Source organism: Kryptolebias marmoratus, linkage group LG19 (assembly GCF_001649575.2).
Source record: "Kryptolebias marmoratus isolate JLee-2015 linkage group LG19, ASM164957v2, whole genome shotgun sequence".
NCBI lineage: Eukaryota > Metazoa > Chordata > Actinopteri > Cyprinodontiformes > Rivulidae > Kryptolebias > Kryptolebias marmoratus.
In genome coordinates, this window is record NC_051448.1 from 9,124,383 (window position 1) to 9,149,776 (window position 25,394).

General features: G+C 40.5%; 1 protein-coding gene across 10 annotated transcripts in view; it reads left to right on the top strand.

Moving 5' to 3' along the window:
• Positions 1 to 25,394, top strand: part of syne1a (spectrin repeat containing, nuclear envelope 1a) — a 117,905-nt gene that overhangs the window by 11,621 nt on the left and 80,890 nt on the right. For 8 of the 10 annotated variants that reach the window (XM_017423251.3, XM_017423245.3, XM_017423244.3 and 5 more), the window contains exons 7-48: positions 633 to 814; positions 934 to 1,130; positions 1,680 to 1,792; positions 2,141 to 2,179; positions 3,193 to 3,300; positions 3,646 to 3,783; positions 4,281 to 4,445; positions 4,521 to 4,633; positions 4,803 to 4,971; positions 5,136 to 5,232; positions 7,078 to 7,283; positions 7,775 to 7,939; positions 8,057 to 8,209; positions 8,750 to 8,893; positions 9,025 to 9,201; positions 11,079 to 11,237; positions 11,487 to 11,651; positions 11,788 to 11,922; positions 12,114 to 12,275; positions 12,362 to 12,570; positions 12,648 to 12,756; positions 12,850 to 13,014; positions 13,099 to 13,266; positions 13,649 to 13,813; positions 14,313 to 14,453; positions 14,563 to 14,723; positions 15,047 to 15,203; positions 15,693 to 15,917; positions 16,001 to 16,099; positions 16,250 to 16,437; positions 17,413 to 17,536; positions 17,644 to 17,810; positions 17,952 to 18,105; positions 18,231 to 18,886; positions 19,407 to 19,586; positions 19,699 to 19,852; positions 20,530 to 20,688; positions 21,366 to 21,548; positions 21,641 to 21,742; positions 22,646 to 22,849; positions 24,049 to 24,256; positions 24,873 to 24,985. In XM_017423251.3, coding sequence (XP_017278740.1) covers positions 633 to 814; positions 934 to 1,130; positions 1,680 to 1,792; positions 2,141 to 2,179; positions 3,193 to 3,300; positions 3,646 to 3,783; positions 4,281 to 4,445; positions 4,521 to 4,633; positions 4,803 to 4,971; positions 5,136 to 5,232; positions 7,078 to 7,283; positions 7,775 to 7,939; positions 8,057 to 8,209; positions 8,750 to 8,893; positions 9,025 to 9,201; positions 11,079 to 11,237; positions 11,487 to 11,651; positions 11,788 to 11,922; positions 12,114 to 12,275; positions 12,362 to 12,570; positions 12,648 to 12,756; positions 12,850 to 13,014; positions 13,099 to 13,266; positions 13,649 to 13,813; positions 14,313 to 14,453; positions 14,563 to 14,723; positions 15,047 to 15,203; positions 15,693 to 15,917; positions 16,001 to 16,099; positions 16,250 to 16,437; positions 17,413 to 17,536; positions 17,644 to 17,810; positions 17,952 to 18,105; positions 18,231 to 18,886; positions 19,407 to 19,586; positions 19,699 to 19,852; positions 20,530 to 20,688; positions 21,366 to 21,548; positions 21,641 to 21,742; positions 22,646 to 22,849; positions 24,049 to 24,256; positions 24,873 to 24,985 — 6,978 coding nt within the window. The remainder of the gene's footprint in view (positions 1 to 632; positions 815 to 933; positions 1,131 to 1,679; positions 1,793 to 2,140; positions 2,180 to 3,192; positions 3,301 to 3,645; positions 3,784 to 4,280; positions 4,446 to 4,520; positions 4,634 to 4,802; positions 4,972 to 5,135; positions 5,233 to 7,077; positions 7,284 to 7,774; positions 7,940 to 8,056; positions 8,210 to 8,749; positions 8,894 to 9,024; positions 9,202 to 11,078; positions 11,238 to 11,486; positions 11,652 to 11,787; positions 11,923 to 12,113; positions 12,276 to 12,361; positions 12,571 to 12,647; positions 12,757 to 12,849; positions 13,015 to 13,098; positions 13,267 to 13,648; positions 13,814 to 14,312; positions 14,454 to 14,562; positions 14,724 to 15,046; positions 15,204 to 15,692; positions 15,918 to 16,000; positions 16,100 to 16,249; positions 16,438 to 17,412; positions 17,537 to 17,643; positions 17,811 to 17,951; positions 18,106 to 18,230; positions 18,887 to 19,406; positions 19,587 to 19,698; positions 19,853 to 20,529; positions 20,689 to 21,365; positions 21,549 to 21,640; positions 21,743 to 22,645; positions 22,850 to 24,048; positions 24,257 to 24,872; positions 24,986 to 25,394) is intronic. The other 2 variants (XM_017423247.3, XM_017423248.3) reach the window with 2 other exon arrangements.

A 25,394-nucleotide genomic window follows, 5' to 3' on the forward strand; every position in this document is an offset into this window, starting at 1 on the left:
GCAAATCAGACAATTTGAAATTTGCATGTTGCATTTGATTGAGTAGTGATATATATTCCGCTGGAAAAAAGTGGATTCTGCAGTCCGGGTTGGGGGTGAGCCTCAAGTAGAGGAGTCCAGGTATCCCGGAGTCTTTTTTTTTCACCAGTGATGTTAGGATGGAGCAGGAGATGGATCGACGGCTCAGGGCCTCGTCAACAATAATGAGGGCATTGCTCCTGTCTGTCACACTGGAGAAGGATCTGAGGTGAAAGGCAAAGCATTTGATTTATTGGTCTGTCTACATGCCACTCCTCACCTCTGGTCAGGAGGTGGGGATCATGATAAAAAAAATGAGATGCAGGATGCAAGCAGCTGAAATGAGCTCCCTTCGTAGGGTGGTCGTGCTCAGCCTTAGAGATAAGGTGAAGATCTCCGTCACTTTTTTTTTTTTTTTTCCAGCGGGTCGGAGTAGAGCTGCTGCTCCTCTGCATTGAAAGGAGTCAGCTGAAATAGTTCAGGCATTTGATTAGACATGACATTTTATTCACACGGTTTATGTGTTCTCATGTGTGTTGTGGCTCTTAAAGCCCAACAGAGAAAGCAAATAAACTGATCAATCCTGACATTTGCTGGTCTGCTTTTCCCTACAGATTGAAGAGCTAACCAGCAGCCTACCAGAGCTCCAAGCCTCGTCCAGCAGCACCTCCTCTGTGGACAGCTCCAACAGCAGTACTGACACCACCAGCCCTCCTGTCAAAAGGAAACCCCTGCCTCCTCTGCAGGGTGGAGCCAGGAAGGCCCTACTAAGATGGGTCCAGCAGACAGCCACCAAGTATTTAGCATATCTTTGCAAAAACTAATTTCTTGAATGCTATGGTTCATAATTTATCCCCACTGGGCATAAAGGCAATGTTTTTGTCTGCTGACCTTCTGAACTTTTGTTGTTTGTAGATGTTTAGGGCTTGAGGTGAAGGACTTTGGACCCAGCTGGCGCTCCGGTTTAGCATTTTTTGCCGTCATCAATGCCCTCCGGCCTAATCTGGTTGACATGGAGCGTGTATGGAGGCGGCCCAATCGGGAAAATCTGCAAGAAGCCTTTCTGTTGGCTGAGAAAGAGTTAGGCATTCCACAGCTCCTTGATCCAGAAGGTAAACAACATTCTGTATATCATTTCTTAGAGACTTTGTGACTAAAGTATATTTCAACTGAACATCTAGCATCATGGGATGAAAAGTCCTATGACTATTTATAGCTGCATTTTTTAATTTCATATTCTATTGTATTGATTAACAGAAAGCAGTCTGGCTTTAAACTTGTTTGTTAAAGTCTGTTTCAACTTACTTTAAATCAGCAGCATCTCCCCAAATAGTGTCAGAAAGGCGAGAATACAGTAGTAGATCTGTCAGTGCATGAGATGTGCACCTCTGTGTCATTGCCAAACACCATCTGTGCCCCTTCATGCCTGCCCTTCAGAGTGATCTCTGACAAATCGAGCCTGACATCGTTATAATTAAGGTCCATTAGGCCGTGGGATTCGGCATGGCAGCGTTTCCAAACGGAACTCAGACACTGATCTGAAATGCCGACCATTTTTTTTCATTTGAAATGCCACTTGTCTGTTGTTATCCCTGAGGGAAAAAATGAAGGATTTACAGTCAACCTCAGCTTCATGTGGTTCTGGTTGCTTTCTTTTTTAGATGTGGACGTAGACAAGCCGGATGAGAAATCTGTTATGACGTATGTCGCCCAGTTCTTGAGGCATCATCCTGACCGAAAGCAGAGCGACTCAGAGGGACGGCAAGAGGAAGAGGTAACCTGGTGTCAGACTCGTCTGTATTTGTCATTGTCGTCTCTTTCTGCAGCCAAAACGTTTTGTCTGTCTCTTAAAATGTCTCCACATGTGCATGCAACCTAAGCCATGACATTTAATAAACTGCTTTTTGCTTTTGTTCGGTCATAAGTTAAATTAAAGTCAGCAACTAAACTCTAAAACGTTGAAACATCAACTTTGGTGATCTTACTCAGGTCTGGCAGTGTGTTGGTGTCTTGTCTGTGATATGTTTGTGTTATTTCTACACATCTCCTTTTTTCATGTCTCTGTGGCATTTCTGTGTGCTGACTGCTTTCCTGTGGTTGTTTGCTGGCCTCTGTTTTGCAGCATGATGTTGCTCCTCGCGATATAGAGGAAATGTTTGAGGTAGGTCATGTAGCGCTCAATTATTAATACATTAAAACAATAATACATTTAATATTAGCTTTGAGTTAATTTTTCTGGTTCTTAAATCAATTTTTTGCAGTACTGTACATCAACAATAAGATTAAACATTAATTTCCATGTCAGAATGGATCCTGTTTGCTAATATCTGCTCACCTGATGAGACATTTTACACCTCGGGGTGTCTGAGCAACGATAACAGGAGGATGTCCTTTTTAATAAGATATGATATTGCCATTTATGAACGCAGCCACCTCGTGCTGTGGCTGCTGGTCCCATTAGCATGACAATGAAAGCCTCTGGCATCAGCAGTTTGCATTCATACAGCCTGTTTGAAGAAATGCTGGTGAATAGACGAAGCTCTTTTTTTAATGCTGGAAGTGCTGCGATGTGCCGTAACGCTGCTTTAACCACTGATAATGCTTGTTTTAGTTCTTTGTTAACAACTCTTACATATTCATGCTTGTCCTGAAGGTCAGTGTGTTTTACCATAAAATAATATCCTGTTTTCATTTATAAAATGAAGCAAAATGTATACAAATGTTTGAAGAAAGTGCAAAGAGTTTGATATGACAGATACAGCTGATTTTATATGTTAAATCGAGAAGAATAAAGTTTTGGATTTCTACCAAAGAAAATTGGAACGAACTAAGACTGAGCATCTCTCAAACTGAATCATCTATCACACAAGCGTGTTAGCAGCACACTGTTATCATCACGGTTTCTTAAAATCCAGTGATACAGTAGGAGGTCTCAGACAAAGTATCCTGTTTAAGCTGAGTGTTTTTGGCAGCTGTGAGTTTTATTCTATAGGGAGGACGGATTAGGAAAGCACATATTTAAACAGACTGAGTCTTCCTTTCATCCTTTTGTCAAATTTTCACACATCCCTCTCTCTAATTAAACATTTTCTTTTGTCATTTTTGTCTTTTTTCCCTTTAACCTCTTTGTCCATTTCACCCCTTCCACCCCTCATCCATCCCGACCTCCTGAAGAGAGAGCAGCGAAAGAGCCTGAGGGAGCTCAAAATGTGGCTCGACCAGCTGGAGAGAGAAGCAGCACAGGCGCAGGAGACCGAGGCCAATCTTGCTCAACAGTACCAGGTTCGTGTGGGTGTCTGTGTGCAGTTTAAACCGGGGACACCAGACACAGACGCTCCTATTATTAGCTTAATCAGTGGCGTTTCAGTGTAGGGATCAAGCATCAGCCGTCATAATATTCAGTCAGCCTCGGGATACATTTCATATTCAGCAGCAGCGTGAAGGGTATTCTCATTTTTCTTTGCACAAGTCTGAAAATTTAAAGATAGAAGTAGGCAATATGTAGAGACATTTAGCCTCTGATTTTATTAAAATCTGATTAGATGTCAGTGGGAAGAGGGCCTGACCTGCGGGAGCATAACATCAAGGATGAAAATATGCAAATGATTTCTTTCTTTTTTTTTTCAGTTGTTTAAGAGCCTGCATGTCCAGGTGGAGATGAGACGGAAACAGGTGGAAGGAGCTTTGCAGTCGACGCAGAGAGATGGGATGCTGACTGTGGACCAGGCTCTGGTCAAACAGGCCTGGGAAAGAGTTTCCAACAGGGTGAGAGGAAACAGGCGACTCCATCTACATTTGCTGAGAAACACGACAGAGTTGTCATGACAACACAGTTTGCAATGCGTGGCACTGAAGGTTTAAACAAAGTCATGTTTCCAAGATCCACTGAATTTATTTGTTCTATTTTCTCTATAGACCTTTTGTTAGAATGGCTAAAATACAGTAGTATATAGTATGTAGAAGTAGTTTGCAAAGAACAAATGGAAAAATGGAAAATACTGTGAATGCTGACTGGCATCTCACACAACTGTGCAACTGTATTATTTATTTGTATTTATAATTCAATTGAATTTTATCTTTATATCGATAAACCAACAGTCTTTGAAACATTCACATAAGCTTTTTTTGGTCAGATTATCACTTGTTATATTGCAGTTAAACTATATTAAAGATTAGTCATCATAAGCAGACCTATTAACTGAAGTGGTTTTCATAATTTTTCTTCTTTTTCTTTTACACTTTTCCTGATGTTCGTATCTCAGCTTGTGGACTGGCATCTTCAGCTGGACCGGTCCCTCCCAGCTCCTCTGGACACAGTCGGAGCGTGGCTGCACGAGGCTGAAGGGGCCCTGCGACATGAGATCATCGTCCAGCAGGCTCACGATATCACAGCAAATACTGTCCACAGAGCTCTGGAGCAGCACAAGGTCAGCATTGACCCAGAATTCTCTAAAATATTTAACTGATCAATAAATAAATGTGTTGTGCTGTACACTGTGCAGGATGTGTTGAAGAGCCTGGAGAGTCACCAGCAGGTTTTTCAGAGAATCCATAAAGACAGAAGTGTTGATGGCGTCCCCGTTCCACCGGACCAGCTCCAAGACATGGCTGAGCGGTGAGTCCTGAAAGTACAGTACAAAGTAGTCATGTTTGCTAGCAGGAACCCTTTAACTATAAAATTATATGAACCGCATTTAAGCTTTCTGCTTTGCAAAAAGCAGCAGCAGAATATGAGTGAAAAGCTGTGAGTCTGAAGCCTTGTATAAATTTTGTCTTTTTGTCAGGATGAACTTTGTTTCTACATCCTCCAGCATACACCTGGCTAGAATGGAATATCTGGAGAACAAACACCACATGCAGGCCTTCCTCACGCTGGCCGAGTCCAAACTGAAATCCTGGATCATCAAATATGGCCGTCAAGAGTCGGTGGAACTGATGCTCAACAACTATGTTGTAAGTCTTGTCTCACCTTGTTTTCTTTGCTTTTACATAAGTGAATCTTCAGGGTTCATTGCACAAATATCTTGCAAGGCCTGCATGTTTTTTAGTTTTAATGTTTTGTTCTTTTAAATACTGTGTTCATTATGATATTACTGTCATTCTCGTGTCTTCATTAGTCATTTGTGGAGAAGCAACATTTCTTTGAAAAGTACGAGGTCATGTTCCAGTCCCTGAAACGGTCTGCAGAGGCCTACGTCAGTGTGGACAGCTCAGGTGGGAACTTTGAATTTAATCTCAAATTTCAAAACATTCTCTACTGAGGGGGGAAAAAAAATGTGAGCGCAAACATTTTTTTTTTTTTAATTAGTGTTCGAGTTGGTAAAAATCAATCTGGGAACTCAACTGAAGAACCATTTATAGATCTAAATAGATGGTGATGTGCTGTAATTAAGCAAATTAAGTAAAACACGAATCAATGAGTTTCATTTTATTGATTCTAAACCAGAAATAACCAGAAACTAGAATTCCTTGAAGCAAAGCATATCGCTTGCCTCCTTGCATGACAAAACTTTGAGCAAAGATTCTGTGTGATCTGTTAGTGCTCAAAATGTGTGTTAGGGATGACTGTCAGCTACTGCCACATCAAATTGTAGATCATATTTATAAAATTGACTCCAAATGTTAATGAGGTGTAGATGTAAATCCAGTGATAAATTTGAGTTTCATTACTATCCATCCAGTTGTTCATGAGATATTTCACTAACAGACAGAAAGATAAATTAACACATGCACACATATAGACACAGGCAACTCCATGATCACCCACCTGTCATGGCAGCAGATGATAGTTATCCAGAATTACAATAAAAGTGCCCAAGTCACCCATAATAAGCATAACTCACTCTATTATAATACAAATATATATATAATATCTGTATAGTCTAACAGTGTCATGCCAGTTGCATTTCTTCATCTTTCTTTTAGGTTTATTTTAAACTGTCGGCTTCAAATCCATTCAGTTTGACATTAAACTGAATTAAGTGCTCGTTACGTTTCACCTTAATCTTCCCTTTTTCAACAACTGATTGACCGACGACGAGTTCTCTTCCAGCAGCTCAGTGAAACCCCTGATTGCTTTAACAATTAGCTGGAAGAGGAGAGTCTGCAGGCTACAGCTAAATGAGGTTCCTTCTTTCCCAGCTCTCAGTGGGGAATACGACCCCATTTTGCCAGTTAACGGCTGCTCCACTTCCACGGGTCTCTGGGCACGTGCTGTTCTAGCTTGGTGATTTTATTTTGGTTTGGGGGCTGTGATGCTTTAGGAAATGCAGAGCAGAGAAGCGAGCTGTGGCGAGAAATCAGGACATCTGAGGTTTAACTGGTCAACCCAACAAATGAAAAGCATCACCGAGCCCTACTGGTGTGGTTGGTGCTCTAATTGGTTGGATGAGAGATCATTTAGATGTTTTAAAAAGTTCAGAGTGAGGTTGTAGTAAACTGAACAGGAGGAAGAAGGGAAGGATGTATGATATTTTATTCTGATTTGTGATACATGTCATTTGAAACTGTATTTTTCTTCATTTCACAGTACAAGTAGTGCAGCTAACAGGCTTAAGAGAGTGAGCTAAAGTGATGCAACACTGACAGGGATGATGCATTTCTCTGTGATGAGTTTTTGGGGTCAGAGTTTTGTCTGCTGAGGGTTTTAGCTCCATCAACCTCAATGTGCTCCTCATCTGGTGTACCATCTGCTATGAAACCTAAGAGAGAGGCTATATAATCACTGCTTAGCAGCGGTAAAAGAGACAATTAAAAACACAACACAAACTAACTATTTATCAGTCAGTCTAAAGAAAAACCCAGCATGTTTAAACTTCTGATCTTTAAAGATTACAGAGATAATTCAGGTATTTGAATTGGGTTCTGTGAAAAGGTTGTGAACAATTATTACATGTTGTAGATGGGGCTTGAAATAATCTTCAGTTTGGAGAATCAGAACGGCAACCTGCTTAAACTGCTAGTTTAAGCAGGTCGTATTGAAAATCAATACTTTTATCATAATGGGAAAAATAAATGATGATGATTCAAGCTTTCATTGTGTTGAATCTTACCTTCCAGTGGATGAGGGTGAGATGGGAGTGCGCAGGTTCATGAGGGAAGTGGTGACTCAGTGGAGGAGTCTGTCGATGGAGGTGCGCAGCGTGAGGAGCATGCTCGAGGAGGTTCTGTCCAACTGGGAGCGCTACACCTCCACTGTGGCCTCCTTACAGGCCTGGCTCGAGGATGCAGAGGAAGTGCTGAACCAGCCAGAGAACGTAAAACGGGTATGACGCTTACTGAAACAGGAAACTTAACCCCTCTCTGTGTTCTTTCTCTGCGAGTAGATTAAGAGTCCCCTCATACGTGCCTTCCTTTATTTGTTTGACTCAGAAATGCCTCAGAGTACAGTTAGCAATCAAATTTATGTCAGCCTAGTTACAAGCGTTTGTCTTTCAAGTGGAATCCTATTAGCGTTCTTCTCAATCTCTTTGACTTACAACAAGCCAAGGAGGATGTTCCTGTTGTCGCATCGCCATGGTTACTGCAGATTCACATCCTCACTGAGGATTAGACAGCTAATTACCCCAGTTTTATACGGTCCCTCCTTTGTTTCTTTTATTGAATACTTTTCTTTGTCCCTTTTTCTGATTAGCTTTCTTCACTTCATTCTTTGACACTTGTTCTTTGTTTTTCTGAAATCTTTTGTGCCAGTGTGTCTTTCTCCCTCTCTCTCTTTTTTTTTTTTTCCTCTTTAACGAGTCTTCCTCTTCTGCAGGAGTTTTTCAGGAATCTCAGCCACTGGATGGATCAGCATGCAGCCATGAACGACGCAGGGAATTTTCTTATAGAAACATGCGATGAGACCGTGTCACTTGATCTGAAGCAGCAGCTGCTTCTTTTGAATGGACGATGGCGAGACCTCTTCCTCCAAGTTAAACAAGTAAAGAAACTTCAACTACAACAAAAAAAACAGATATACCTATATTTGCTTTGATTCATACATTAGCAGCTATGTCTTAATAAAACTGATCAGAAACTTTGTCTTATATTTCTTTAGTATGCACATTCAGATGAGTTGGAAAAATGGCGGAAAGACCACCTGAAGGCTCTGTGGGCCCTGAAAGAGCTGCTGGACACAGCAGAGGCCAAATTAAACGCTCCTGTTCAGGTGTCTTTCCTCAGCGTTCGAGCCTTCCTGCAGGATGTGGAGGTGACGATATTCTCCATCTTCATATCATAGTCAAAACCCAATATGTTTGCAAGAAATTAAAATGATTTATCAGCTGTTGTTAGATTATTGCTATTGAAATGTCTATTATTGTGTTAGTAAGCATAAATGCAATGTTCTTATTACAACACAGCTACCCAGTGTGTATTAAAGGTCTAAAAAAGGTAAAAATCTTAACATTAAACCAGCTTTTACCATTTAATAAAGCATTAAAATTAACCATCAGTACGAATAACTGGCACAATGTCTGACTTACAGTAAAAAGCTCAGTTAATGATAGTTAGCAACCACTGACATAAATGTGTAACTCTTTCTGTTTGCATCAAGGACTTCAATCTGTCTGTAGCAAAGGAGCCATTTAAACACAAAAAAATTAAGATTAGTTTAAATATATCTGGTTTCAGAAGTACATATAGATTCATTAGCTGTGTACAATTTTTACCCCTGGTTTGCTAATTTTCTGGACATAAAAAGTGTATATCAAAGTCTGATATGACCTTTTACCTGAACAACTCCTCTCAGAGTACGAAGCAAAAGGTTGTTACCATGGAGACGCAATACAAGTTAGCTGCTCGCAGCGCTCAGCTTCTCGCCAAGGATGCACCACAGGATGAAGCTACCAGGGTCATGGCAACTATGGCAACAGCCAAAAGTCAGATAAGCAAGGTAAGATTTGAACTTTTTCAGGTTTTGTTTTATAATCCATCTGTATTTGGTCACATTCTATATTTGGATTGTATAGTTTGTCGTGCAGCTTTGTCATTTTTTTTTTATTGTTTTGTGTCATTTATGTTTAGGTGAGAGAGCGTTGTCCATCCCTGGTCAGGGAGTGTCACGTCCTCCTGCCACTCTTGGAAGAGATGGAGAAACACTCCAGTGCTTTTTATCAGGCTCTGGAGAAGGCTACCCGCATAATTTCCTCTCCGAGGGACTCGGGCTCAGAGGCTGCTGCTCAACAAAAACACAAGTGGCAGGTTAGATATGATGGCAATGTATGAATTAAATTTACAAGGCCCTTCCTTACTAGGGTTTTTTGATTTAAAAGTAAACAGATGGTTATATCTAAGATTTCAGCTTGAATCTCTGTAATTTCCACAATTAAATGGGTGCTCTAGATGATTTGATCAAGATGAGTATGTGTTTAAAGTCTGGCCTGTAAGGAAGGAAGGGCAAGAGGCAAAACAAATATGCCACATCACCTAGCAGATTTATAATATGGATATAAATGACCCGAAGACTCTGCTGGGTCAGGAAAGACTTTTTGCCTCAGGTGCATTAGTTCAAAAACCTGGGAGTCTCTTGTTCATGAGTGATAGTAAGATGTAGCAGGAGCCTCATTCATAATAATAAGGGTGTTGCTCTGGTCTGTCATGGTGAAAAAAGAGCTGAGCCGAAAGGCAAAGCTTTTCATTTAGTGGTCCATCTCTGTTCCAACCCTTATCTATGGTCATGAGATATGGATCATGAACAAAAGAACAAGATCCCAGATACAAGTGGCTGAAAGAAGCTTCCTCTGTAGGCGGGCCGAGCTCAGGAGCTCCGTCATCAGGAGAGCTCAGAGTAGAGCTGCTGTTCTCCACGTCGAAACAAATGAGCCGAGATGGTTCAGGCATGTCTCCTGGGTGCCTCTAACTGGAGGTTTTTCCTTGCACTTACCACTGGGAGGAAACCCCCAGGAGTCCCTGGAGTCGCTGGAGGGATTATATATCCTTTCTGACCTGGGAATGCCTTGGGATCCCCCAGGAAGAACTGGAGAGTGCCGCTGGGGAGAGGGATGTCTGAGTTCCCCTCCTGAAACTGTTGCCTCTGGGAACAACCACAGATAAAAGGAAGAAGATGGATGTAAAATACCATCTTTTGATTATTCTTATTTTTAATTTTTTTTGATGATGATTTTAGCGTCTGTTGTTAGGCTGGAGTTTACAAATCTCTTTCCATTTTAGACATCCCTGCGTCATATTGATGTAAATTGGGCTTTTTTTAATCTTTAAAATGATGCACTGTCCCAATGTATTTGCACTAAATCAAAACAAGTACTACTCAAAGTAAAATGCACAAAAACAGACAGATAGCAGACATAAGACTTCAAGACGAGGTTAAATACTCTCACTTATTTCTGGGCCACGACCAAAGAAAATCATATGAACGTTTTGACCTAATGGCCTTTTATAGAGCACGGGCAAACATGAAGGTTATTTCATTTAAAAAATAAATTGATGTAGGTGACATTATTTAAACTTCTTTAAAAGTTGCCTCTGTGTGTGCTATTTGCTTTTTTTTAATCATCTACTTTAGATGTTTCATCTTCACTCTTTGCTGTTTGTGTATTCATTTGAATTGCAGATGTGTAAATTTAGAGCAGGGTTTGTCAAAATATATATTGATATATATTTGTTTACTTTGTATTAATAAATGTAGAAGTGGCAAATAAGCATACTTAGTTTGTATTACCTTAGAGCGGTGTTTTCCAATCCAAGCCCTAGGGACCTCCTGCTCTGCATTCTTAAGACGTTGCCCTGCTCCAACACAGCTGAGACAAATTAATGGGCTCGCTCTCATCAGGTTCTGCAGCAGCCTAATAATTGAATCTGGTGGGTTTGAACAGGGAAACAGCTATCCATGCAGCAAGAAGAACAACATTAGAACAGGCTACCCTAAAAATAGTAATTTATATGTGAAGATGCTGCTGGTTATCCTATTTGCCTCTCTACATGCAACTCTGCCATGTTACTACATTTGTCCATTAGCACAATGAAAGACCTTAGTGCTGTTCCTGTAACGTCAGCATAAAACCCAAAGCTTTTCTTACAACATGTGTACATGATGTATTTTTGTCGCTCAATTGTGTCAGGAGTTGTTAAACCAGCAGCAAAGCTGTAAGCGATGTGTGTCCGTGGTTGAGCGGAACCACTACACCCTGCAGAGAACGCTCGGCAACAGTAAGGTGCTCCGAAATTTCGACCTGTCCCTGCTGCAGAAGAGAGTTGCAGAAATACAAGCATCTTTACAGGTTAGTGTTGTCCTTACACTGTCTCTGTCGAGAACTGAAAACCACACATTGATTGTATCAGGCACAATGCTGATAGTGTCACAAAAAAAAAATCTTCTGAAAACACAGTCAAAACGCCCACAAGGTGCATTTGCTGATTAGACATCCATCACATCTCCCATTAGTCATTAGCGTGATGTAAAACAAATAATGTAATTACCCTGTATTACCATCGAGGCCCATTACTTTCACTGTTAACCATCCTCTCAGGCTTTGCTGAAGGAGGTGGGAGAGTGGAGGAGGCAGGAGGAGGCCAATAACTGCCTGAGGAGGAGGTTTGAGGAATCGCGGCAGGAGCTGGAAAGAGTGCTGAAGAAAGCTCAGGGCTGCTTGAAAGAGACTGGAGATGCAGAGGAATTACTTAAAAAGCACTCAGTAAGATCGAATCTGTCCCCTTTTGCTATAAATAACACAAAATTTAGCATTTAATCATTACTTTTTCTAATCGTTATTCTGATATATTTTGTAATCAAACTGTCTGATTTTTGGCATTATTCTTTTTGTGGTGCAGGATTTCTTTGGCCAGCTGGACCAGCGCGTGCTCAGCATGTTTCTGAAGGCTTGCGATGAGCTGACAGACATCCTCCCTCAAGAAGAGCAACAGGGGCTGCAGGAAACTGTTCGCAGGCTGCACAAACACTGGAAGGTCAGGGGTCACCGTGTTTTAACACTCTCACTAATTACTGTACATCTCCTGAGACACAAAGCCATTATTTCATTAACTTTACAAGAGAAGACCCTTGGATAGAGTTGTCCAATTACTGTGCGCTAGTTAGATCAAAATGAAACCATCTTAGTGTTTACTTGCAGTCACTCTTCTGTTTTGTGTTTCCTCAGGACCTCCAAGCGGAGGTGCCGTCTCACCTGCTTCGCTTAAAGGTAGATGTGGAGAGAAATCGAGTGGCTGTGATCCTCCAGGACTGCAGAGCAGAGCTGGACAGAGAAATGCGAGCCCTGTCAGGCACTTGCACCAGTGAGCGAGTGATCAAGGAGCATAAAGTGAGCCTTAGATTTGGTCAAAACGGATTAAGTGAGAGCAAAAAAATAAAAAAAGATTTCAACATTTTCTTTTGTTTGATCCTCAGACTTTCTTCAAAGAACGCAAACCTTTGACTTTATGTGAGAAAAGAATTAGAAACATGGAGGATCTGTGCCAAAAGTTGCCCGACAACGATGCAGCTTATCGAATACTTGACTCCACAAGAGTGGCTGTAGAGGAGGTTAAAGAGCAAATAAAAATCATCCACCTCAAGCTGGAGCAGCATCCTGACAAATGGAAAGAGTGGAATGAAAGGTATGCATGATCAACAAGAGACAATCTTGACTTAATATATATTAGATGGCTGTCTCAAAATATTATTTGTGTTCTAGGTTCTGCGAGCTTTCTGACTGGCTGTCATCTCAGAAAAGGCAGGTGAGGCTTTTGAGAGAGACTGCGATGAATTCCCGTCATCAGGAGCATGTTGATGCTGCTGTTCAGGTGAGCAGGGACATAGTATTTTTTGTAATATACCACAGATGTTATGACTAAAATCTATTGGCATTCGCATCCTTGTGCTTACATCAATTCCAGGCACTACAGCAGGCGGTGAACGCCCGAGAAGAGAGCCTACTGTGGCTAAAAAGTCGCCTAGTCGGCCTTTCTGAGGTCAGCCCTGAAGTGGAAGTCCAGAGACAAAGAGCAGCGCTGGCCAAACTTTCAACTGACCTGCGAGCACTCTTATCGTCACTCTGTCAGGTATCCTAAGTTATTTTCAAGATTTTAGTTCTTAGTTTTTTAATGTTTTTAGTGCTGTGGTGATACCTTGTTTCTCTGCCACAGTTTGGAGAGGAAGGCACTCCTATGTTCCAGTATGAGGAGCTGAGGAATGAAGTGCACGGTGCCCTGGAGGAGGTTTTAAAGGCCCAAAAGGAGGCTGAGGATCAAATGAGCAGAATTCTGAATGCTGAGAGCCTGGAGGAGGCTAAACAACTGTACCTTATTCATCAGGTAGAAGCAAGCCCAAACTGTACCAAGAGCAAAGTACTGAGTATAACAATTAGATTTTCTGAGCTTTTAGCTAGTCTGAGTGGGGCTCTGAGGCTTCTCAGACTATTCATTTCTTGTATTTTTTTAAATCAGGTCAAATTAAACTTTATTTCTCCTCGCTGAGACTGTTCAAAGAGCTAATAACAACAGTTAAGATAATAATTGTTCATTAGTGTTCCACAATATCCAGCTTAAATAGATCTGAACAATCCCATCCCATAGGTTTTTGATAAAAATCTTAAATCTGTATTTTCCATCATGGCTGATTTGTTTCGAAACAGACATTTTTCAGACTACACTCAGTGTTTTTAATGTGACATGTTCTTGTTTGTGTTTACTGAAGCAACACCTGAAGCAGCTGAATGCTAACAGGAAGGAGGCCGAGCTGCTGGTGTCCCACTGCCGCCAGCTGCAGACGGGTGAGGAGCTGAGTCAGCCTCTGCAAGAGCTGGAGGGAGCTTTCAGCGAAGTCGACCGCAAATCTGGAGCAAAAGAGCACAACCTGCAGGTAAATGCACCAGAGTCTTTTTCACGTGTCAGCGTCCCGATGTTTACAAATGTTAGTATGATTTATCATCCACACACTCCCCTGCTGGGGTTATTGATTTGCCCGTGGCAGAACTTAGCCACACATTCATTTCTATGCAATTTCTTAATTGTTGTTTGTGAGTGGTGTTAGAATTTAATTGGATTTGAGTAAAAAAAAGGAATATTGTGATAGATCACCTAAACAAGCTGTATTTTTTGTTCAAGTTTACTTTTTTATTTGTCATGTCATTAATATTTAGATATTTAATGAAACCAAATTATCTTTCTCCTGCCAGATACCTACAAAAATAAGATAAACTTGTGTGTGCAGTCAGTGGGAGTTTCGCAACCTTATTGAATCAACAGTTGCAAACACTAAATGTCATATTTTGATGTTTGTTTTCTTTTCAGAAACAATAACTCTTCCTCTCAGTACTTTGATGCCTAACGTTGGTCTTTTGTTTCTTTGTCACCTCAAGGCAACTCTGAGCTCTTGGCAAAATTTTGAGATGGAAAGAGAAGCAGTTTGGAGGTTTATCACCAATGCTGACAACGAGCTGCACAAAGAACTTATTTTTAACAGCTTGAAGAGCCTGAGAAGTGAACTGGAGCACAACAAGGTGTGTATGCACAGAGTGCGACTGCATGTATATTCTGTTTATTCTATAATTTATCGTTGTTTGGACATCATTGTGTACTCATTAGAATTTTTTTTTTTTTTCTTTACAGGAGCTTTTTATAGAGCTTGAGGAGTATTCTGTGCGAGCAGATATTCTGTTGGAAATGGCCGCAGATATTCAGCTCGGCCCAAAGAACCAGGGTCTTCTTCTAGAGCAGGCCCAGTCCACCAGGGAAGCAGTCGCTGAACTTGAGAAGCATCTCAAAGAGAAGTAGGTTCCATTAAGCCTTTGTTTGTTTTACCTCTATCTCTCTTGTATGTGGGTGTCTGAATTTATTATTGATAGTATTTGTGGACATACAGGCAGGAAATGTTTGGATCGAGATAGGGGGACACGCAACAAAGTCTGGTGGAAGTGTTGACAAATAGCTCAACACAAATCTTATATTTAAATGAACATCTAAGTCTGTATAATTAAATTATACTTTGCCAACATATTGTATCTGCCAGGTTTTTGACATAATATATGCCCTCATCTATCAGTTTCTGTTTGTTCTTAGTCCTCTGTCAACATCTGGATGTTTTGTTTTACAGTTTTGTTCTGCTGGAGAACATGTTTATGCAGTGGGAGCGTTTCGGCAGTGAATCAGAGGCTCTCTCTCAGTGGATCAATGAGAGAGAGAAGGAGCTGGAGGCTGTCTGCTTCAAATCCTCCTCAGATCCTTTAGACAAACACATTAGCACAGTGGAGGTATGCGTTTCCTGAATTTCATTCTGTCTTGTTTCTTTTTTGTAATCCCTTCATGGGTCTGGGAAAATTTATCATTTGACACTAGCTGTGTGCTGCATTAATTTGTATACATCTCCTTGAATAATCCTCTTAAATTCAAAAATCAATATGCATTGTCCAAGCAATTTTTTTTTTTTTTTTTAAGAAGCTCAAAGGGTCACATTGTTGTCTGGCCTTGTTTTTCTAGTTTACAATGAGCATTTTGTTTTAAATTGTATAAAATGCTGATGAAATTCAAATTTAACTCCATGTAAAAATTGTGTCGTAAAAATTTGCTAATCTCACTATGTGTGCTGAATTATGGTCTTCAGTCCTGTCAATCTCATGCCAGACTTCAGAAAATAAATTAGAACAAACCGATAGTCGTTCTAAGACATGAAGGAATCGCATTTGAGTTAGTTTTATTATGTTTCCACGTAATAATTAGTCTTCTGTTCCTTCTCTTTTCAGATGGGTGAAGAATTGGAGGAGAGAAGGGCATCTCTAGCCCAGATGGAGGCTGACTGTGAGGGCCTGTCCAGGTTTGTGATCCCCGGAGAGGCCGGGCATGTCCGGGCACAACTCATCCAGACAAGGCGACGCTTTGATGAGCTCACAAGGAGAACAGAGCAGCTTGGCATACAGCTCAATCAGAGCGCCTCCTACAGGCAGAGATGCAACGATAACCTTGAACAGGTTCGCAACATCACATGACATGAACAAATCTGTTTGTAGATGGTGTTTTTGAGCTGTAAAATTACCACGTTTGTCTTTATCAGGTCAAGAAAGCAATAAGTGATCTCAAAGAAAAGCTGGACTCGTCAATCGCTTATTGTACTTCATCATCAGAGACCTACAAGATCCTCCAGGATCACATGGTAGGAATAAAACTAATCCCTTCAAAATTAAACAATATAGCACAGAGTCCTTTTTTCCCCATGCCGGTGTTTTATTTGTGGATCCATTTAATCATGTTGTATGCTCAAGGGTTAACTTGGTAGCTACAAGTATATTTTCATTTACTCCAGGAGGTTTGCCAGGGGGTTGAGCAGCTGAAACCCCGGCTGATGGCACTGAGTTCGGCCACAAAGCGGCTCGGAGAGGGCAGCCAGTTGGAAGAGGAGGTGGCTAACCTCCAGAAGCAACAGAAGCAGCTCGTTGGAAAGGCGGCAGAAAAGCAATCCACATTAGAGAGCCTTCTAGCTCTCTGGCAAAGGTACAATAAAAAGCCAAATCTGCTCATTTTTATGCATTTCACTGACAAAATTAGATCATATAAAACATTTTAGAACAGGCACGAGTCATCCTCTGCTGTTTTGTACTGTCAGCAACTTGCGTCATCTCGAGTATCATTCATTCAGAGAACTAAAATAGCTTGTCTCTCAACAACTAAAAGAGAAGAATTTTAAAAATTTGAGGTGGTTTTCACCTTTCACAAACACAGAAACAACTACAAATTCTAAACACTTTCAAAGCTGTAATCTTTCATTTCCTGACTGTTTTCTTTGATCCAATATTGTATGAATTTTGCCATTTTCCTTTTTTATTGTCCATGAGCTCTTTCTGCTGGTTTCTCATCTCTATTCTAATTTCCGCTTTTATTCTCTGAATTGTTCTCTCATCTGAGTGTAAAAAAAAGAGAATAAGATTGCTTCAGTCTGTCAGTCTCCCTGTCAGCTGTTGATTTTTTATTGTAATTATATGCTTTTTCTTATCACTTTGTTTGTCACAGAATAGACTTACACCCGAGTAATTGTTTCTTATTTATGAGGGGGGAAAATAATAATCCAGCTACGTGTTAGCTATGTAAAGTGCGAACACTTCTGTGCGCCATCTCAGTTAATTATTTTGAAATGAACAGTTATATTTTTTCCACTTGGTTTGTGCGTGCATGTTTCTTCATATGAGATTAAGGGTTTCTCTTCAGCGAGGCTCACTCTCTCCCCTGCAGACATAAAAATATGAGAGATTACTTTCAGCACTGGGTGCTCTGGTGAGATATAGTTGACCCATTATGACCCTGTCACCGATACAAAACCATGGTCAGATTAAAAAAAAAACGTCAATGTTGCAGTGTGTGTCAGGGTGTGTGTATATTAACTTTAAAGGTTGTCACTGGCATCAATCTACAGTTAACTATTATTTTCTTATGTTTTCCTAAATTTAAATGCAAAAACATTTGTATCCACAGATATGAAAAAGAAAATGTGTCCATGAAAGGTTGGCTGGACAGATGTGAATCACTGTGCTGCCCAGATACTGAACTACTCTCTGCAGATAAAGTAAAACTTAGGAACGAACTACAAAATGTGCAGGTAAAATCGTTGCACTATTCTTTTTATGCCTCCACAAATAAGATTTGTGGGCTTATATGACTCAGTTTTAAGTTGTGTGAAACGTATGTGTTCATGCGTCTTTCCAGGAAATGCAGGGGGAGACGCCAGCCTATGACGTGCTCCTCCAGGGTCTCGCAAATCTCCAGCTATGCCTGAACCCCACGGCACCCGAAGCTCGTATCAAAGAGCTCAGCGATGACCTCACTCAACTCCAGGAGAGATGCACTTCTGTGAAAATTAGTATAGGACTCAGGTATTTTTGAAATGATTCATAATTTAACAGTTTTAAGATTTAAAGTTTTGACATTTGTGTCTTTCAGACTGGGCAACTTAACCATCTTTATCCTTTTTTTTTTTTTTTTTTATCCACACTGCCCTCCCCGCTTTTCTTTAGGTGTAAGCTGCTGGAGATGCACTTGGATGAGTTGGAGCAGTTCGATCAGACTCTTCTGATTTTAGCGCAAAGCAGTGAAAACTTCCTGTCTGACCTGAGAAGCTCTTCTTCTGTTGATATTTCAAACCTTGAGGCTGCAGTTACTAAACTAAAGGTGATAAATCAATAATTAGCTTTTAACAGCGACGTCTTAAACATTATTAGAGCAGTTAAAATAAACATGTTTATATTGATTTCTCTTGGCGCTTGAATGTGTGTAACTGAATGAACTTGCTGCAGGAGCACGAGGCACAGCTACAAGAAAACGCATCGCTGGTAGAAACACTGCATCAAAGGGAGTCCTGTCTTCTGTGCCGTTTGACCCCTGAGGCTCAACAGCAGCTGGAGGCCTGGAGGGAGGACTGCTTACAGCCCCTCAGCGAGTCCCACCGTCTCCTCCTCGTCCGTAAAAAGTGCCTGATTGAATTAAAGACTTTCCTCGAGAAGTATGAGACATCAGCAAAGGCTGTGCGCCGCCTTCACGAGGCAGTGGAGGGCAGAGGGAGCTGGGACCACTCCAAAGCTGAAGAGCTGCATCGTGGGATAGGGGATGTGGCTAAAGATGTGGCCCGACTGGAGGCTGAGGCAGTCGGGTTGGATGGACAGCTAAGCAAGGCTCATCTGCACCTTTGTGGAGTGGAGCAGACGGACTCTAAGGACATCAGCTGTCCTCAGGGTAAAACATCCTGCAGAGGACATGCTGTGGTCCTCACAATGGCTCTGGAGGAGGTACAGAGGGCTGTTGGATGGAGACAAAGTGAAGCAGATGCTTTAGGGGCCTTGTGGTGCTCCTTCAGGGAGAGGAAGGAAGAGGTGATGAAGACTTTGAAGAAACTAGAGGATGATGGACGACAAGAGGAGGCCAGAGAGTGCACTGTCCAGGCCTTTCAAAACAGGTTCAGTCATTTTAATACAGACACTATAAGATCGATAAATGTGTTGGGATGTTTTGTGTCAGCATAGTTTTTATCAAATCACAACTTTGATTAGTAATTAAGATACCAGTTGTTTGTAAGTTATAATAAAACTAAACAGAACCTCTTGGGTACATATATTGGTATTTTATTTACTTACACATTTATTTTTAAGCTACTTAAATGATTAAACACAGTACAACACGAGTTGCATCTTTCCTGGATTGATTTGATTCAAGGCAACAGTTTTTTTTTGTTTTAAACCTATGAAATATCTAAAGCTGAGAGGAAACTTCTCATTGTTTAGTGTATTCTGTTAGATTTTGATGAAGAAATCTACTGCATGGCAAACACCTCAAGAACATGTTGCCAGATTACTGAAGCCAGGCTCCAGATGGAGAAATTTATTTAAATTTGATGTCATTAAAAGAAAAAAAGATGTATTATGTTGGAATCAGGCAGGTAATCCTCCATTGTTTTCTTCTGGATTTATTTCTCCCAGGCTGCGTTTCTTTGTCCAGCTGGAGGACGAGCTGCAGTCGCTGCAGCACTCCCAGCGATGGCTGGAGGAGAAAGGAAAGCAGCTGGCCCAGAGAGACAGTGAGCTGGCAGCCGAAGCTCTCAGAGAGGTGACGTTGGTGAAGTCAGCCTGGGAAAATATGGAAGCGTTGATAACCAATAGGTGAACCGCAATGATGGTGTTGATTGTAACGTTTCACGGCTATGCTAAAATAAACAAAATATTTAACTGTTTTCTGGTATTCATCGCCCCCTTTTGTTCTCTACACTTGCAGTCAGGAACAGAGTGGAGTTGTGGTGGATCTACTTCGCTTGTTCCTCCACTTGAAGTCGATCCTCACTGCTATCATGGAAAACGCTCAGGCTGTCGCTCACAATCTGCCCGACCATAATCATAACGCTCAGGATGCTAGAAGTGCTTTCACACAAGTCAGTCCTTTTTGGGTTTTATATAATGTTAAATTATTGGATTTTTCATTTATGTGTTTTATAGTCCACAGGGCTGCATTATGAGGACAGTTAAACAAATTTTAATCGATTTAGGTGAACTACATTCAGGATTCATGTGCCCATTGCATTGTGCACTTGAAGGAACTGAGCAGTTAAAAACCCATTTATCCATTCTCTCTGTAGGTGTACATAGCATTGTTTCTGATAACTTGGATCTAACCTTTAAACTCTTCTGGTCTAAAACAATATATTTTTCACAAGCTTTCATCATTTCAGAGATTTTACAATTTATTAGGCTTAAAGGCAATTTTAAACAACAACTGATCTATATATCAGGAATGACTCTCAGCTACAACCACAGCAAATCTGAGCTCAATATCTATAAAATTCATTGAGGAATAACTGCTTTTGTGTAGGCGAAGGTCTATTAGCTGTGGCAGCCATCTTGAATTGACTTGACTCCAAAAGTTAATAATTTATTGATGTTCATGAGATGATTTGCTAAAGGTACCGAAAATTAAATATACATGCACACAGACACGGGCAAAAACATTTATTGCCAACCTCAGACGAATTTTAACCTTCCAGTCTGTGCCGTTTCTCCCCCTCTGGTGGCGGCCTGTTGTCATCATTCTCTCTGCTCTGTGTGCCTGCAGCATGAAATCGTCCATGCTGAACTCAGAGAGAAACAAGAGGACATGGACCAGCTCATCTGCACGGTCGAGGACCTGCAGAGAGAACTGGAGAAGGTTCCTAACTCTGACATGTTCTCCATCCAGAAGGAAATGGAAGCTCTCAGGGACCAATGGCTGCTGGTGAGTGGTGCTTCGTACCTCCATCTGCATCAGGGATTCACTTTTGTTTAAAAAAGGGAGAAAAATAACCACTTCATTTTGATAATTGCATGGTACGTGGACATCCTAGATCAGTGAAGATTGGAACATTATATTTTTCTGTGACAATAACAAACTGCCTAGACATTTTCACATCAGAAATCATGAATTTTACATAAACTCTCATGTCTTGGGTTGAGATATGATAATGACTCATAAAGGTATGAATTACTGTTTTGTTTTTTTACTGGTATTATTAAAGAAGATGTCATTCACATTCCATCTCTGCCACAGACCTGAGCCGTGCCTCGTTTAATGGTATTTATATTTCAGCGTTTTCTATTTTTTTATGCATTCTCTCCTTTTTTATTTAGTTGCCTGCTCAGCTGTCACAAATGAGACAGAAAAACAAAAACATGTCTAGACAGGTTATCTTCTTTTTTTCTATCTCTCCCTCACTTCTCACTCCCACATCTGTCAAACTAATTATGCCTCATTTTTCCTCCACCTCCCAGGAAAAAAAAACAACAAAAAAAAAAACCACACCATCCCTTGTTAAAGAGTGACAGAGACGGCTAAACACAAAGGAAGCAGACCCTTCCTCTGCTGTTGATTGAGATGTTTTCTGTTCTGCACTCAGTCCAGGTTTTTATTTTCAGGTTTCAGAAAAAATACAAACAAACACAGAACGACTTGGCTACTGTTGTGAACTCTGGGATGACCTGAAGGCCATGGAGCGTGACATCAACCAGTGGACGGCCGCCTCTGTCACTGATCTCACCGACTCCGTAGCCAGACTTGGTGACGTGGAGCCGGCAGAGGCTCTTCTCGTCACCTTTCAGGTCAGCGCACACTTGAGTAGCGATGAAAAAGAGGTATTGTTCAGTGAGGTGATAGTGGAGGCGATTTAAATGTCTCGCCCTGTGATGTGAAGGCTGAGGTGGAAAAGAAGGAGCAGAGGCTGGATGTCCTGCAGGAGAGAGTGGCAGAACTGAAGGAACGAGCCAAACTGCAGGAGACTCCGATACAAATGCAGGTGAATGTGACGGGAAACGGTAAAGATACAGGTGTAATTGTTTTTTTTATACAAAGAAAAAAGCAAAGACTTAAGGAATGCCATGAATAAAAATAAATTACATGACATTGCTGAGGTTCCTAATCACTATAAAACTGTTAAAGTAAGGTCTTGGTCGTGGACTTTGAAGATTTTTAATGTATTGATGTAAAATTTTCATATTTTATGATATAACAGAACTCTATTGTGCCTATGTATTAAATGTATTATTTATACACAGGAACATGCTTTACACAAAGGGTGCTGTCACAAAACACAGCACTTATCCCATATAGTTTCCCTCTTTTCGCTTATGCCAAACAGTTATAATAGACAATTGTTACTCGGAATTAAAGTTTAATTGATTTTTGTTATTTTTTTTCCAAGTTTAAAGTAACTTGCTATGTCCATCAGCCTCCATCAGTGTGAACTTCCGCACCTCATCTTCGCTCTACGCTTATTTATAGTCAGAGTATTAGTGGCATTTTATTCCTCTTTATTGGGCAGATGTTATCTTTTTATTATTTTTACTGATTTACTGGAGTAAGAATCCTTAGTTCAGCTTAATGGTTAGTAATCAACATTACTATTAAGGATGAAACAAATGGAAATAATTTTTAAAAACACAGACTTTACTTTGACTTTTGCTCCTTTTTGTGTGTGATTATAACAGACTGATAGACCTGCATTTACACAAACTGTATACATGTGTTCTGATTGCCTAAAAATACCCCTTGTGAATTAAAGAGACACTTGGTGGAAAGACAGTTCTTGGTGTAAAGCATCCTAATTAACTTGATAATCCTCATAAAAATGAACTCTGCTTCACGTTGTATAACTCTTCCTTTTGTTTTAAAACGGTGCTAACTGGTTTTACTGGACCAGGTCCTGGAGTCCGATCTGAGGAAGAAAATGTTCCACGCGCAGGAGGTGTACAACCAGGCCAAACACTCTCTGACCTACTTCAACTTCCAGAAGCAGCGACTCGAGGACCTCATGTCCCAGATGGCTGAGCGGCTGGAGGCAGTCGAAGGTTCAGTATCGGACCTCACCGAAGCTGCTTCTCTAGAAGATATTCAAACTGTTAAGGTATGAGCTTATGATTTCTCAGATTTTGTTTAACTGGTGGCAAAGGAACATTTTTTAAATTTTTTACACCGCTCAGCTAAAACATTATGAGCATCGAGAGCATCTGTGGGTGTTTTTATGACTGCCTGGTTCTGGGATGTTAGTTGTAGATCTTTATGACATGCAGTCTTTTAGATTCTGTTAAATGTATAATGAAGACGTTTGGAGCCCAAGTGAAAACCTAAGATTCTTGAAATTATTTGTAAGCAGTTTTATGGGGAGTCAGGTTGATATTATTGAAGTGTCGTGTTGTTATGAAGGAGATTTGATATATTTGTAAAGATGTTAAGGTATGTGACGAAGGTTGAAGTAACATTTTCAGGATACAAGTTGCAACAAGATGTTTTTCCCGTTACTTATCAGTGGTTATTGTGGCTGATTGGTTTATATCTTTTTGACAATCCAGTTAGGTTTTCTTACATCATGTGTTTTCCCCGTTGCTCTTTGTTTTTCCTCAACAAACTTCTGTCATCATTTATCAACCAGCATAGTGTGACTAAACAATATGGCCTAAAATTCATATTTTGGGGCTTTATTGCAATGCACACAATATTTATTAGATTTTAACATCTGCTTTAATCAGTACAATAATGCTAAATTTAACACTATAATGCAAAAAGTGCACAAATGTGAAACAATGCATTTTTTTTCATTTGCATATAAAAATAATTATAAAAATGTAACATATTTAATTTAAAACAGGCATCTAAATACACCTAAATTGAGCGTATTGAGCAAACTTGATTTTTATTGGTCAAAAGTGATATAATCAGGAAGTCCAGAGGTATATCTAAAAAGGAGAATTCCCAAGCTTTACAATGATGCCTAAGATTATATGAAGGGATTTCCCAGCACTAAGACAGCTGGCAGAGAAAAATGGCCAGTTTCAAAGGAAATCAAAAGGATTATTTCTGAAGACATACCTGTTAGAAAACTTCAAATCAAAGATAGATCAGGAAGATTGTATGTTACTTTAGTCACTGGGATCACTAGATGGTGTCTACAAACAAAAATGAATATTTTCACATTTTTGCACTGCAGCCTGTGATCATTCTGACTCATTTTGCCACCGCGGCTCACATATACCTGTATTATTCCACTTCTCTGTATTTATAAATCCTAATATGCTATGGATCTTGTCCTCTTTTTTTCTATTTTAGGACCTGCAGAGGGTTGTGCAGCAACAGAGGGCAGACATGGACTCGGCTAGAGATGCCCTGACCTCCCTCAGCAGATCACACCCGTCTCACGAGTTGTCACGTCTCTCCTCTGATCTCACCTCCATCGCCAAGCGAACAGAGGCTATTGCTCAACGCTGTGCCAAGACCAGGGGCAGCCTGCAGGATGGACTCCAGCTCCATTTCAACCGTAAGACACATGACTAACAAGTCTGGGTTTCTGGAGTTTGATCATGTGTATCAAATTCTATTTAACAAAAAGTAAAGTGATTTATCTAAGAGTAAGTAGATACTGTGACTTATTCCTGGATGAGGAGAAATTAGACTTCTAATAGTGCTTAAAAACTCGTTATCACTCGATCAAACATTGCTTGGTTACACAAAGCAATGTAATTCATTCGTGTTCGTAATGCAACAGATTTGCTGTTGATTATCCTTCATTTTCCCCCAGAGCGCACTCAGTCCGCCCACAACAACCCACACTCCATCGGCACACATTGTCAGGTGCACCGATGCACTCTTGTTGCTTCGACACACACCTGTGCCTCAGAGTGAGTGTCACACTCGTCACATCCGCTCTCGAGGGAGTCATTTTGGGCTTGTTGCCAAGGCAACGCGGTTCTGCACAGCGTGGACACGCCCACACTTCCCATCTGCCTCAGCAGATCTCCTCTACTTCTCCTTCTCGTTCCTTGAATTTTTAAAATCGTTTCTGCCTTTGTTTATTATAGCACCATTTAAATCATCCTGTCAGCGCGCTGATTGTTTGCTTTTAGCTCATCGGTTCTTTCTGTTCCTCGAAGCAGAACTCGTCCAAGACTTTAAGTCCTGGCTCACAGAGCTGAAGTTGGAGCTGAAAGACTGTTTCAACCAATCAGGAGATGTCGTCGTCCTCGGAGCCAAGTTGCAAAGACTGAAGGTACTGTTACATGTCGTAGTTTAATGAGGCGTTTCTCAATGTTGATTTAGTGTTGCAGTAAACAAAAAGCTTCTTTGTGTCTTTCTGTTTTCACTCAGTTACTATTACACCTAGTCACCTAAATTGGATTATTTAATTTTTCTTATTTAATAAGTAAAGCAAACTTGCACGTTCGACTCATTCACAAGATGGGTGCTATGACTTCTGTTTTTTTTTTTTTACTTTTATGCATTTCAAAATGTTTAACAAATGTTGTCTCTGTAGAAATACATTAAAATCTCTTCATTTACTTCAAAAACATTGTTCTCTTTGAAGCATGTTTAAGCCAATTTGTTCCATTTTTGTCATTTTATGCATTTAGGTAGCATTTTTTATTTTTTAGCTCTTAGCATTTTAGCCAGCATTTTGA